We start from the raw sequence: 14,493 nt of genomic DNA on the forward strand, positions 1-14,493 counted from the left end.
CAGGCAACAGCCCCCTGCCTGCCCTCTGTTCCCTGCAGTGGGACTGATTGCTTGTCTCAATCATCCTTCCACCCCCCCTTCCCTCCCTCACCCCACAACCTCTCCATCCTCCCCTCCACACTCACACATACAAACACATACTCCCACACACCCTTAACATCTCCCTATCTTTGCCCTCATTCTCCAGTGTCTCAGCAACAATCTCTCATGATTTGACGGCCTCTTGTTCGTCTTGTGAGGGCCATCAAAGTCTGCAGTCTTAACCCTGTCTGAAAGGGCTGGGACTGCATGGTAGGAAGCAATTAATTCTGCAGTAAGAAAGCCCATTAATTAGGCAATGCTTCTGGCTATTTTACAAAGACCCTTCAGAAACAGTAGGGCCACTCGGAGTGGCATAAAAGATGCAGTGACACACCAGGTTATTCATGGACCCCGGGGCTCCTGGTGAAGAAACACCGTAGGGTAATTCTCACTTTCTATTTCAGGGACTCATAACTACATCACATGCACTCACAAAATGACAAATGCTGTTTACTGGAAGTGTGTCTTATCAGGCTTGGCTGCCATATTATATCATGTAAAGCTTGACTACCGGAGCAGCTTCAACATGCTGCTGGAGCTCAACCACCAACAACCACAGGCTGCAAAATTGTATGCAGGCGATCTAGGTGCAAAGGGTTCAGCGAAAACCTCACAGTATTAACAAGGCATTGTTAATGGGCAATACAGTAATAAGGCTGTAATACAGCAAGCAGAAATGTCACTAAAAGCCACTGATATTCACACCATCCACAGGAAACGCGACCAAGTACAGCGGAGCGGTGTAGCTGCGTTTCCTCTAAATGGAGGCAACAGGATAAACACTGATGTGAGGATGGGCCAGGGAAAATGAGTTTTGTGATATCTAATCACTCACTAAATCATGCATGAGAACATTAGCTACTTGTGTTGTCCACCATTCAGGGACATTTCGGAGCGAGGCACCCATTTCAAACTAAACAAGACCATGGTTCGGTGCGTCTGAAATGCTGAATCAACTGTAGGTCTCCCCTGAGCACAGGCCAAGCCTGCCTACGGTTGCAATGACGAGGAAGCCTCGGTGACAGTACACCATCCGTGAAATTAAATCAACAACTCCCTTATTGTAATTACATTTGGTTAAATGGGAAGGCAAAGTGTGGGTGTAATACAATTAACATGTAATTGTCATCCTGACCAGGTTGGTGCTGATCTATTTCCCCAAGGGAGACAATGAAATCCATCTCCCCGCCCTCATCTCTACCATTTGTTTTTAAATTACTGATCTGATAAGTGTCAGTGTGTCACAGGGCTGCTGGGTGTGCGTGTTCAGGAGCAAAGAACTGCATCGGATCTAGAAGCTTTTTCGATCAATTCGTAAAAATATGGTTCTTTGAGTTGCTTGGTTTTCTACTCAGTATTTCTTATTACCAATGGCATGTGCAATTCTCTTAAAGTGTCCTAACCCTTATTTTAATCGTAAGACTAACTAAAAGTTTTACACACTAAAAAGTAATTTCAGGGACTTATTCCCTCCACTTAATTAAATTCATGGCTTCAAGATAAAATAATCTAATTTTCTAATTTAGATTAAACTTTTAAGTTTGATGGGTTGGATCTACAATAAAGTCCATAATTGCACTAACTTAATATTGTGAGTAAATTTTAACAAAAAATCTGTACAAGTTGACTGAAAACTAAATTCAAGTTAAGGTAACTTAAATTTTCTTTACCTGCAGGTCATGATTTCAAGTCCCCTCTCCTATCTACTTAACATTGGAGCAACTTCATTTTAAAAATGTTGCCAAGTTGAGGCTTTTATTAATCATTATGGAAATTAAGTACATACCACACAAAATGTATTTTTACATAATGTGGAAAAATTAGTTGAACTTAATTTTTAAGAATATTCAACAAGACTTGTGTTTCTGCTACCAACCATTAAGTCAGTGGTACTTAAAGCGCATTGAGGAAACGCTAATACCCCTAACTCATTGTAGTTTGTTGGTAAAACATCATTTTTATAGACGTTGTCATAACTCAAAAAGATTGATGCAAACTGTAAACATTTGTTGTTGTTAAGCCCAAACATTGTTTTTAGTGTATTACAGCTGATCACACACGCAGCATCAAAAACGCACCAATTATTCAAAATCTTGTAGGACTTAGATGCATTTGTAATTTAGATTTCAGCGCATAATGTATTTTTCAGCTTACACTAAATGTCAATGTTCCACCAGCAGATGTTGTCAGTTTGAATTTATAGCTCGCCATTATTGCTGCATGTGGGCTCACTCACCCCCACTGCATCTCAGGGCAGGCTTTAGCACCCTTGTGACCTTATAGAAGATAAGAAGCTATACAAAATGAAGAGCTAGATTAAATTTGTGCAAGTAGGTCACTCACTTTATACATTTGGAGATTTTTGGTTTTGTGTTGGTCATTTTGAGTAAATATGCTGTTATCTCCGATGTACGTGACCGCCTTGCTCTTGGTAGCTAATCCTGGTAAACACTTCGATTAACCTCAGTTTGTGAGGCTACCTGAGGTTTCAGATGGAATGGACAGACATTCAGTGTTGACTGTCAACTGTGAATATGTGCATGACTTCATATAAGCACTCTAAGAGGAAGGTAAATGTAAAAAAAAAAAAAAGGCCTTACCTTATTACCTTCAAAAAAAAAAACTTAATAAAAACAAGTCACAATTTTCCAGCATTTGCTATTCATAGTTGTTCAATTTGCATTTGGACTGCAGGGATTTTAAAACTGCAACGAGATACAGTAGCTGTATGATGCATGATATGAGAGTTACCGCTATTACTGGATGTCAAAAAAGACAAAGGAGCGTGAAATAACACACCCAGATCTGCAGAGTAGAACAACCAAGCCTCATTTGTATATTAAAGTGCAAAACTTAACATTATAAACTCAGTTTTTTATTCCTTTTTTTTTTTTTATATAACTATATGATGTTATTCTAGGACAAAATCTGGAATTTGGCAGATAGTTCTGACGTAAAAAGAAACATCTTCAAAACAAACACAGGTTTAAATGCACGCTGTCAATCATTGACAGCAGAGGGTGAAACAAGTTGAGAGTCGGTCTTTATTCTCTCTGCAGCCCCACTGTTCAAATCCGTGTCTTGAACTTGATATATAGAAATCATCTAATTGCTTGATGTCTTGACTGCAGCAGGGCTTTCTCTGTAATGTATCCCCTCAACTCTTTTTTACTCAACTTGTCATAAAACATCTTTTCTGTACTTCTCGCTATTTTTTTTATTTTATTTCTTGTCCTCACTTTGCTATTTTATTACTTTTCCTCGCACTTGCTTGTTTCTTTTTACGCTTGACTGCTTGTCATGTTGGGGATAGAAGAATATTTTATTGTTGTTCTCACTCGTGGTAGCGTTCTGTGGATGGCGGTGGCTGGCTAAAGGCCTCAAATCTTACAACCTCAGATGTGTCAAAGTTGTGAAATGTTTCAAAGTCAAAGAAAGATAAAGATTTTCGGTTTATCTTAGCACCCGGGAGTTTAATGTCTGAGACGAGCACCTGCAGCTACGAGGTGGTAGGATAGCATGACAAACACAGATGGGGACTGACAGTGCCATTAAAGTGAATAAATATGAGGGTGAAAATAATGTGCAATGTTTACATATTGATAGTGTTTTATCCACTGGCTGCGGGGGGCTGAGGTGTTTTCCACAGGTGTAAAATCCAATAAAGTGAGAGAAAATAAAAAAACAGTAAATGTGTATTTGCTGTCTTCAATGCAAGGGAATGCCAAATAAATACTGATTACAGAATTAATTTTAGCACAATGAATTGGAATGACATACTTCCAATCCTCTTCTGTTCATTTCATCCTCCTCAGTTCAGATTTGATACCTATGGTCTATACAAATAAACTGAAACATGGGTGTTCGTCTTCAGCATGACAACTGGGGATAATTTGCATGATTTGGCTTTGAATATCACCCATGTCCACACGGCAGCCATAGGGGAGGAGAGCTGTATGCTATAACTATGCCGCTGTCCTCATCAGTACGCCTGCTGTGTTGCTGATAAAGGTGTGAGCAACAAGGAAAAGGCTGGGGATGCTGCGCTTCACTGCAGCCACAGCATCCTCTGCTCTCAGCTGATGTCTTTAATGTCACTCTGACACAAACTATATACAGGAAGCTCTACTGGAGGGTCTACAGGGGCACCACATGCTCCATGCACCTCTATACCCCTACTGTGAAATGTAGGCCAGTGCTACAGGGGAAGAATCCCATGTCGTGTATTATTTTTTTATTGTAATGTGCAAGAATCTCTAGATACAGGAGGAAGCAAGGTCTCAGGAAAACTTCTGTAAAGCACAAAGCATTTCAAGCATCTTCTTGCCCTGAGTTTGCCGAACTCAACACACGGATCATCTCAGGGTTTGCTTGAGTATTAAATAATAGACAACCGTATCTCTGGCCACTCATCTAAGCAAGGCGTTTAATTAGGTGTTCTTTAATCTAACTCCAATGACTTCTTCCGAGAAACTATGAATGTTTTTGCACAGCGCAACGGCCTCTTGGACGAGAGAAGCGGCAGCAATACAATTGAAGCCACACAAGAGACACGCTGAGAGGCCTAATGTCTGCACAATACAATTTAAGCTGCACAAGAGCAGTGTTGAGAGACATGCTGCATGCACAACAAACCCGCACTAGTGTGTGTGACAAGGAAAAGTGCTCAAGGCAATACAGAGAGTGGGAGAGGCTGGGGAGAAGGGGGACAAGAGGTGGCGAGTGGGTTGAATATGTGCGCCGTCGTGGGCAAAAGAGCAGATTAATGTTCTCGATAGTCTCGTCTCTGCTTTTGACACGGGATGACAGGAAACATCGATGGAACGGAAAAGACGGAGACCTCCTGCGCTCCGGCATGGTCAGACTGCCTAATCAGCAAAGGGCTGGGCAGAGCAAGCCAAGGGTTAGAGGAAAGAGGTTAGGGAGATAAAAAAAGAACTGTGCTGCTCCCTGCTGGGCAGGGTCTCGCCAGTTTTTTTTTATTCAATGCTGAATGTTGACCACAACCGAGCCTCCACAGTTCGACATCCAGAATATGAAAAAAGGCAGACTCACAAAATGGTAGTGCAGAATTTAAAGTAATTCTGAAAGTAATGCTTTTTCAAGGACAGCGAGTAACCTTCATCCTTGTAAGACAACACTATTATCACTGAGGCTGGAATCTTTCCTGAATGATGAGCAATGTTTGTTTTCACACCAGATAGACGGCTTCTTGGAACAGTCTATTAATGTAACGTTGTTTAAACTTTTTCTCCTCTTTCCTCAGCAGACAAACTTCTGATGACCCAGTTAAGACTCTTGGTTTTTGTATGATTATATAAGTCGTAGCACCAGTTGTGCGCTTAGCCAATAGAGTGTGAAGCAAACACTGATGATGTGTCTGAGCCTCCGACTTAAAACATTGTTATTGCATTTCATTGTATTACATCATCCTGTTTAAAAAGAAATGACATAGTAATCCTTTCTGTGTGTGTACGCCTCTGTGAGTGTGTGTGTGTCTGTGTGTGGGTGCTTACGTAGTGCAATCTTGGCCAAGTGCAGACGGTTGACCCAGGAGATCTTACTAAGGGGGTTGGGAGTGTTGAAGACCACCATGAAACTGACAGGACGCCCTGACCTAGAGGAGAACACACATGCACACACAAACACAGGTTCAGGCTCAGGTGCATGCACAGAACACATCTGTTAATACTGAATTTTTAACATGGCTGTCGCAAAGTCTTCACCAAACATCACAGCATAGAAACATAGATGGGTTAGGGGCAGTTTTTGTTGTTGTTGTTGTTGTTGTTGTTTTCATTTTATCATCTGATTAATACGGAGAGTTTATGTTGTTGAGGTTTGAATTTGTGATCTTGGTATTTATGAAGATTTGGCATCAAAACAAAGGACTACAACTGACTTTTATTTTGAAAACTTGATTCAAAGCTGACAAATGACTGTAGGAAAGCAGCATTTTAACAGCTGTTATTTCACTGAAACACACAATATGAAATTAAATACAATCTCTGTCACCAAATGACATCAAGACTGAAATAAACAAATATAAATGTACAACAGCTTGTATGGATGTCTACGTTCATCCGAAAAACAGAACAATAGACGAGCATTGAACAGGTGGAGCTTTGAAAGCTGGAGACAGCCGGCTACATGTAATCAATTCTCTTTCTGTGCAATCACAAACAGTAATGACAACCTCAGAAAAATACTGAAAAGAGGTCATGTCCAAAAAGGAAAGTTTGAAATGATCTACACTCCTACATTCTAAAACTTCTGGTGCAAAATTCAAGTTTCTCTGGGAATCTTTGATATATTCCACTTACAGGATTTCTTTTAACCCAAAATTGACCATTAACATTAAGCAGATGATCACAAGCTGTTAGGGTTTGACATCACAAAAGAACAGGAAAGTGAGCAAAAGTGCATGTATATATATATATATATATATATACATGCACTCTGGATCTGCTGTATAAGAACACAAAGCAAAACAATACAGTCGGAGAAAAAGTTTAATGCAGCAAGGTTTTCCGTTTTTTCCCTTTCTTGCTTGAAGCTTTTACAGTACTTCAGTCCAGTAAGCTGAGGCTTTATGATTTCAGCCTGCACGTCAACATTCGGGACAGGTTGTGATGATTACACGCAGCCTGGTCACAGTAAATCGATAGTAGGTGGGCTCCAACGCGCAAAATGCCCCTAATGTGTGGGCTTTGCTGGCACAACCAGTAGCGATCAGTAAGAGCCTTTTAGAGACAAATCAAGGTCTGACACAGGACGACACCAGATCTTAGATGTGTGAAAGAAAGAAAGAAAGAAAGAAAGAAAGAAAGAAAGAAAGAAAGAAAGGTGATTGTCATGCAACCAAAAAAAAAAACTTTAACCTAATATTCTATGTCTAGTTTTGTTTAGTATGTACCAGTTTTCTCTGTCTTTCATGAGATTTCAATTACAAATAAGCCTTTTACGTGGTTGAAAAGGGGAGAAAACGGTATGAATACCAAACACATAAATGGAAGAGGATAAATGCATTATGCTGCAACATTGGTATGAAAAGTTTCTATGATTTTTTTTTCCTTGAAACTGGGTCACCATTGGAATCCATTGTAAAAAATAAATAAAATAAATACTTTTTTTTAAAGCCATGAATTCAAGCCAACTGCACCTGCCATCCTCTGCAAAGGAGCAAGCCACAAACTTTTTCAGCAGGTGCCTTTCAAGCCTGCAGGGAGTCAGCGTTTTATATTCAAAACACAACTTTTTGGTGGAATATTCGAAATACACAATATCCTAGCAAACCGAAAAACAAGCTTAGTCATTACTGGTAATGAATTAATGAAAGCGCTGGAAGGTTTAATAAATCAAAAGAGAATTATTTACCAAACAAGACAAATATTGCTTCTCATGCACAACGCCAACAAATCTATTCATGTATTTCCATTATGAAGACATAATTTAAAGTTAAACTGAGCTGAAAAATATCCTGTCCTCCGAAGTCATGTTAATATGCTTTGCTTATGGGTTTTCGAACATGTCAAAATCACACATCTTTGTAGTGAAATTTACATTTTGCCTCTGTGCCTCTATGGTAATCTAGCTGATTTTGACGAGAGGTAGATATGCTGTCAGTGTTAACATTTACTTAAAGGACTGAGTAAGAACATAATTCTTTGTGGTTTGCACGTAGAATTAATAAAGACACAGATTGTTTTTCAAAGCTACATCCGACAAAAGAAAGAGACAAAAAATAATAAGAATAATTAAAGCAGCACAGTTATGCAGTTTTTCTAATACCTTACTGCAATGCAACATCCATATTTGGGCATTTTTTGTATTCAGTAAATAAATAAGTGGCAAGTGCATCTTTTCATACTTAATTGCTGAGTCATGATTATGGGGGTATTGTTGTAGCAAAACTATTTGTAAATGTGTATGGAGAGTTGTACTTCTGTAGTGAGATTCGTCGGTGTGTAAAAATGTTTGTCCATGCGTACAAAGATCTGTAAATCTGTACAAAGATATTAACAGATGAAAAGTCTAAGTATTTGGCGACAAGTGCTGGAAATACAGACAAACCACCAGTTACAAGTCATGCAGGCCTCACAATTGGCTGTCTTTTTACACATGAGCCATGATGAAAGTTTTTGCTCAGCGACCCACAACCTCAGCAAATTTAACTTGTTCACATATACCAGACAATGTTGCGTGCCCTCAAAGACTCTGGGGGATAGTGCCGCCTGTCGGCTTGCAGGCAGCATAACTGCTAAGGTCCAGAGCAGCAGAACGGCACGCAATCAGAATGAACGAGCCTGTGAGCCTCAGCTCAGGGCAAAGAAACCCTGAAGTTTCAAATACGAATCTCTTAACCAAATACTTCGACTTTTCACCTATTAATATCTTTGTAAACATTTACAGACCTTTGTCTGCATTGACAAATCTTATTACATGTCGACGAATCTTTTACAAATCTCTTTACACATTGACAAATCTTTTACGAATCTTTTTAAACATTGACAAATCCTTTTACACATTGACAAATGTCACTACAGACACAGACTGAGATACAGACACACAACTCCACATACACATTTACAAATAGTTTTGCTACAATAATACCTCGATAAACGATCAAAAATAACTGATAGAATTCATAGACCAGAATTGTTTTAATGGAATGTTTGATTAAAATTCAACTAAATCTAAATTTTATCGACTCAAACTGAAGCCTTTATAAATATATGTGTGTGTGTGTATATATATATATATATATATACGACAGTTAACATTTTCACTTTACGTTACACAAGTCAGCAGGTGTTGTGTCTCTGTTATCCCCTCAGGTCAATTTCTCTTCATAAGATGAAAGAGCTACAATATGCATCTACCTGCTAGTGCTGAGCTGCAAAGCACAAGACAATGTGAGTTAAACAAACAAATGTCAGTCAAACAGTGTTTTTATAACCGGAACCTTTATAGCTGCCTGATCTTTAGAACTCAGGTGTCTCACACAGTTTTCCTTCATGACCTTCATTCAACTTGAAATGGTAGAGTGTTGTTGACACAAAATGCATATTACAAGCTAACCATATTTTCTTTTTCTTTGCAAAGATTGCCTTTAGAAAAACAATAGTTTTCACGTCTCAGTATAGAATAGAGAGCGACCAATTGTTGGCGTCAGCAGCTACTGAACTTGACGTTCAGCCTTTTTCTGAATATTGGTAACGTTTTTGTTATTTTATACCAAATCCTGATTAGAAGTAAAATTTGATTTTTTATTTATTTATTTTTAAAAAAAGCTTTAGTTTGGATTTGAAGCAGCCGTCTCTTTCTGTCTGTCATCATCACTCTGTGGTCTTGAAGAATGTCAAAATAAAAGCTATCAACACTGAAGGATAAATGCTGAAAAGATGTCTTTTAACTTCACAGACATAAAATGTAATTATACGGATTTTGTTTTTCTAAATTTCATCATCAAGAATTTTACTGTTACAAATTATTTACATTTATATCATCTGGTCATTCAAGTTTCTCTGTTATTCTGCGATGCAGGAGAGAAAGGTGGAGTCATCTAAAGAAAGACATCTTGCTGAATGTAGCAATATAAAACCTAGTATGAACCAAAATGGGTATAATTTAGAGAGAAAAGAGCCCAAATCATAACCCCAGTGACAAACAATGTCTTAAATCAAGACCGAATGGGATTCCAAAAGTGGAAATGATCAAAAGGTAACAATGGGGGATGTCTCATGTGAAGGACTTCAGTGAGTTCCATCAACCAATAAAAAGTACACCCCTAAAGTCAATACCAAAGTCAATACCAAATAGGTTCTGAAATGCAAGGTCTCTCTTGGAACAAAGTGTTTCAAAGTGGATTTTCTTTTTGTGGGTTCAGCTGATGGCCCTGACTTAAACCAACAGATGACAAATAATAAACACAGGATAGACCACAGACTTACTCCTGTCAGGGCTGTGTAAAGTGCTAGAAACATTAACAATAAATTAATAAATAAAAATCCTATAGTTTTAGATAAACACCTAAGCATTTCCTAAAGAATCTATTTCCTGAATTATTTTTTGTCAGCTTTTGTCATGTCTGTGTTTAAATGTTTCCCTCTCATCTCTGTCAACTAAAGTAAAATAAGTTTCTAATGCCGAGCAGTCTGAAGTGAGACTGGCAGCGCAGACCCTGAGTTAGCAATGACTCAGCCAGTGTCTAACCACTGACAGGAGTCCTGTGTTGCCTCGATTGATCAGGCTTTATTGGAACTACAAGTAAGCTGCCTGGCCAAGGATGAGACGTCTTTTAAAAGCACTAAGCAGCTTTCCAAAATAATGGCCACGTCTCAGTCACCTGTGCAACTTTTCTACATCGAAGCAGAGGCGATGGAGGGAAAAAAAAAGAAATAGGAAAGTGCAAGAACATGTGTGAAAAGGGTGGGGGAGCTGTGTGAGGGGGGGTCTCAGGCATACATAAGGAAGACAATTTCACACTCAAACATCATTAGAAGGTAACCTAGTGGAGAGACAGTGCGCAGTCAGAAATCCTGCTTCTGTCATACTTGCTGCTGCTGGCCGCTGCAAATTCATTTTCATTTCACAGAGGAAGGATGAAAACGGCAGAGAGAGAGACACGCACACACATGGTGAGAAAGAGATTGCAGACAGGAACAGAATAAAGTAAGATCTCAAACTTCCTTGACATGTTGAAAAAGTGGAACTTTCACAAAGAGGTATAATTTATACTATTCGCTGCTTAAATATAGCAAAGGCAATTTGCCGAAGACAGAAAGGGAGACGGGGTGTGACGAGAATACTACTACTCACTTGGCTGGATTCCTTAACACTTCATGCCCACACGGCATCAAACATGCTAAACTGAGCGCAGTCTCCATTCCTCCCTCCTGCCCGCTGATTGACAGCCGCAGTGCAGGTGTGGTGCACTGCCAGAATGGAGAACTAGAGTCGGGCATGCTGGCAGAGGGGAGATGAGGAGAGCTGAGAGGTAAGGCGAGTCAAAAAGGGACGGGAGGGGGGGAGAGGAGAGAGGGCAGAGCGGGGCGAGGGAGCGGAGCGAGGAGCTGGCCCGGTGGATTTATGGGAGCAGGTCAGTGCCGAAGTACACGTGTGACACTAATGCACAAGGACAGGACAGATGTAGTAGTGAGTGCTGAGTGGCAGCCTGTCATGCACCCATCCTTCAGTTCACCTCCACCATCCGGAGAATCAACCAGTCAGAGAAAGTTTGCTCTGCAAATAGTGAGATGAGTTAAAAGAGACTGTTGAGCGTCCCTTCGAGAGTTTGTTGATTTAGTTCTGGAAGGACTTGACAGAAAAATATTGCAAGAGACTGACTTAAAGTGGGTTTCAGGCTGGATGTGATTTAAAATGTGATACGATTATATACAGAACTGTGTTTGGCCGTCGGTTGTGTGTCTGTGAGTGGTTGTCTTGTGACTTATTCCTGATTTAAATATCTATCCGTCCATCCATCCATCTATCTTTCTTTAATCTATCTCTATCTATCTTTTATTCCTGTGTGTTTTTCTTTTAAGTGTGTGGGACACCGGATGGAAATTAGCCCTGTGCTAAATCCAACGTATTTAATGCAAGCTGTGATTATACGTTCATTCATACGCACTGTCCTGTCTAAATAAACAAATAAATAAATAAACAATATGAAAGAATATCTGTCTATGGGGGGCTGCAGGGTGGCGCAGTTGGTAGCACTGTTGCCTCGCAGCAAGAAGGTTCGCGTCCCAGTGGGGGCACCGGAATCTTTCTGCGTGGAGTTTGCATGTTCTCCCCGTGCAGCATGGGTTCTCTCCAGGTTCTCCGGTTTCCTCCCACACAGTCCAAAAACATGTTGAGGTTAATTGGTGATTCTAAATTGTCCGTAGGTGTGAATGTGAGTGTGCTTGGTTGTCTGTCTCTAAGTGTGGCCCTGTGATAGACTGGTGACCTGTCCAGGGTGTCCCCTGCCTTCACCCTAAGTCGGCTGGGATAGGCTCCAGCCCCCCCGCGACCCTCGTGAGGATTAAGCGGTGTATAGATAATGGATGGATCTGTCTATGGGTGCTCTCTTCCCAGCTAACACTGTGCTACCAATGTGCCAATGTGCAACTGACTGAGGCACCAATGCCACTTTAATACACAAATTTTAAAATATAATTATTCACCCTCCTTCCCCTTCACTGATTTTCAATGTTGAATCATGCTCAATTTAATTTGCCTTTTTTTAAACAAGAATTTCACAAAACCAGACTCTTTCTTTTCAGAATGAAAACGGAGAAGCATCTCAACAATGTCAACACAATGATGATGCTGCCACCGCCATACTTCACTGTACTTTGCAAAAGCTCAGTTTTTGGTCTCATCAGACCAAAAACCACCAAGAACTCTCCATTCTCTAATAGTCCTTTCATGGAGTTATTTTGAGCAATCTGCTGTCTACATGGTGTGGTTATAACCAGGAGTAATGACTGACAGACACATTCACTGCACTCAGATGATTCCATTTCACTAATTGCGTGTCTTTTAGCACTAATTGACTGCATCTGTGTTAAACCTGGTGAGTCACTTTGAAGAGGGTGAATACTTTTGCAATCACTTATTTTACCTTTTATGTGTTTAATTAATTGGCACTACTTTGGAGAAACCTGATTTCACTTTGACATTAAAGAGTCAAAAAAAAGTCAATGTTGAAAAGCAATAAAAGGTGAGAACTTCTACGGGTGGTAAGTAGTTTTTGTTAATTGTACCTTTTTGTACTTTTCTAATACCAGCAATTTTGCACCTTTTTGCATCCATCTATCAAGAGGGCAAGACTATAGTTAGAAGCCTGCCACTGGAACTATGCATTTCACATGATATTCTGTTTCCCCGTCAGCCTCTTCATTATGGGGAAAAACGACAATAACTTCTGAGCAACAACCGACGCGTGTTTTGCTAAAAAAAATCTTGGAGCGTTCAATGTGGCAGACCTGCTTAGTTTTTTTGGTGATAGTAAAAATCGACAAAAAACATTTTTACATTTGCTGTCTGACCGGATGCTCATTTCCTCACATGCAAGTGTTCCGTGAAAACAAGTTCCTGCCCAACATTATTTTAAACTGTGATTGGTTGAAAAAAAAAATACAGACAAGTGGTTTTTTTTTCCTCAAAAACTGAATGACAACAGGGGCATCCAGGCACTGTCAAGCGCTGTTACATCGCTGTGGGGATAACTCTGGCTATGTGGGACAAATCACAAACAAATATCGGATATCGACATATACAAAACCCTAATCTGCACCTTTTGCAGCATAAATGTCTCTGCTAAACCACAGAATTACACGACAAATTTTAAATAATGTTAAGTGCTTTCAGCAATGTTTGCACTTAAGGTGGTGTCCAAGACAGTTACTTAGTGTTACTATAGCGTTTGCTCTCTTGGCTAAAAGAAAAAATTAAAATATGCATATACAGTTAAGAGCTATTGATGGGAGCTTAACAGGGAATTTGGCCAGTTATACCGTAGCATGAGAAAGCATATAATGATGAAATTAGATCTACATACAGGCACAGCCACAGTGGTTCAGAGAAATGTATTCCATATAATCAATAAAAGCCTGCTATAATGCTACTCTTGTTTCTCAGTCAGTTTCATTTTGCCAGTAACATTTTAGTTGGCGGAAGTCCTGATTTTCATTTTATCTTTTGCTCGATTTCTCCGGGCTTAACAGCAGTGCTACACTGAAAATGTAAGTTTTCTACATTATTAAAAGTTAATGCAGCAACTCACAGTAATCTTTTCTTCGTAAGTGAGAACAACAGCAAAAACAAAAAACAAAACAAGAAAAAACCAGCATTGTGTGGCATTAAAAGTCAGGTTTGGCTTGTTAGTTGTTGCAACTTGTTTGTTAAAGCTGTACACATTCAAGTCAAGCTCCAGAGATATGAGAGGATCAGATAGAATACACTCAGTACATGAGCTAAAGAACACATTTTTCCCTATTTGTTTTTGACTACTCAAGCTGTAACTTTTTTTTTTTCACCAACCAGAGCTGACCAAAGGGAATGCGACGTCGGTGGCCCTAGACCCCAGGCTCAGTACACCTGATAAGTGGCTAAAAGTAGAGAAGTGTGGCTATTGTTGCTCACTTCCAGGTATGAATGCAACTTCATGTGGGAAAGTAAAGGGAAAAGAACTAAAATGCAGGCTGTCCCTGGATAAGGCTAAGAATAGCTCAAGAAAGGTGGAGCGAGTGCAGAGGGTGAGTGCCATTCACAGACCATCATACGCTATTTCACAAGGATGTTCCAGATGTTATAGGAACACTTTGCCATCTTGAGGAGCACACTTCGGAGGACAAGTGACTGTCCATGGTGATGAACTTGGTGTTGCCTTGGCTGCTCCCCAGCACTCCTGCCAGCAGC

At 39.9% G+C, this 14,493-nt stretch overlaps 1 protein-coding gene across 1 annotated transcript in view; it reads right to left on the reverse strand.

Annotated features, from left to right (window-relative positions):
* arhgef10la (Rho guanine nucleotide exchange factor (GEF) 10-like a) overlaps positions 1–14,493 on the reverse strand; it is a 110,813-nt gene that overhangs the window by 48,401 nt on the left and 47,919 nt on the right. The window contains exon 19 of the mRNA XM_008306919.1: positions 5,598–5,698. Within this exon, the coding sequence (XP_008305141.1) occupies positions 5,598–5,698 (101 nt within the window). The remainder of the gene's footprint in view (positions 1–5,597; positions 5,699–14,493) is intronic.

The sequence above is a fragment of the Stegastes partitus genome, unplaced genomic scaffold, assembly GCF_000690725.1.
Source record: "Stegastes partitus isolate 25-593 unplaced genomic scaffold, Stegastes_partitus-1.0.2 Scaffold49, whole genome shotgun sequence".
NCBI lineage: Eukaryota > Metazoa > Chordata > Actinopteri > Pomacentridae > Stegastes > Stegastes partitus.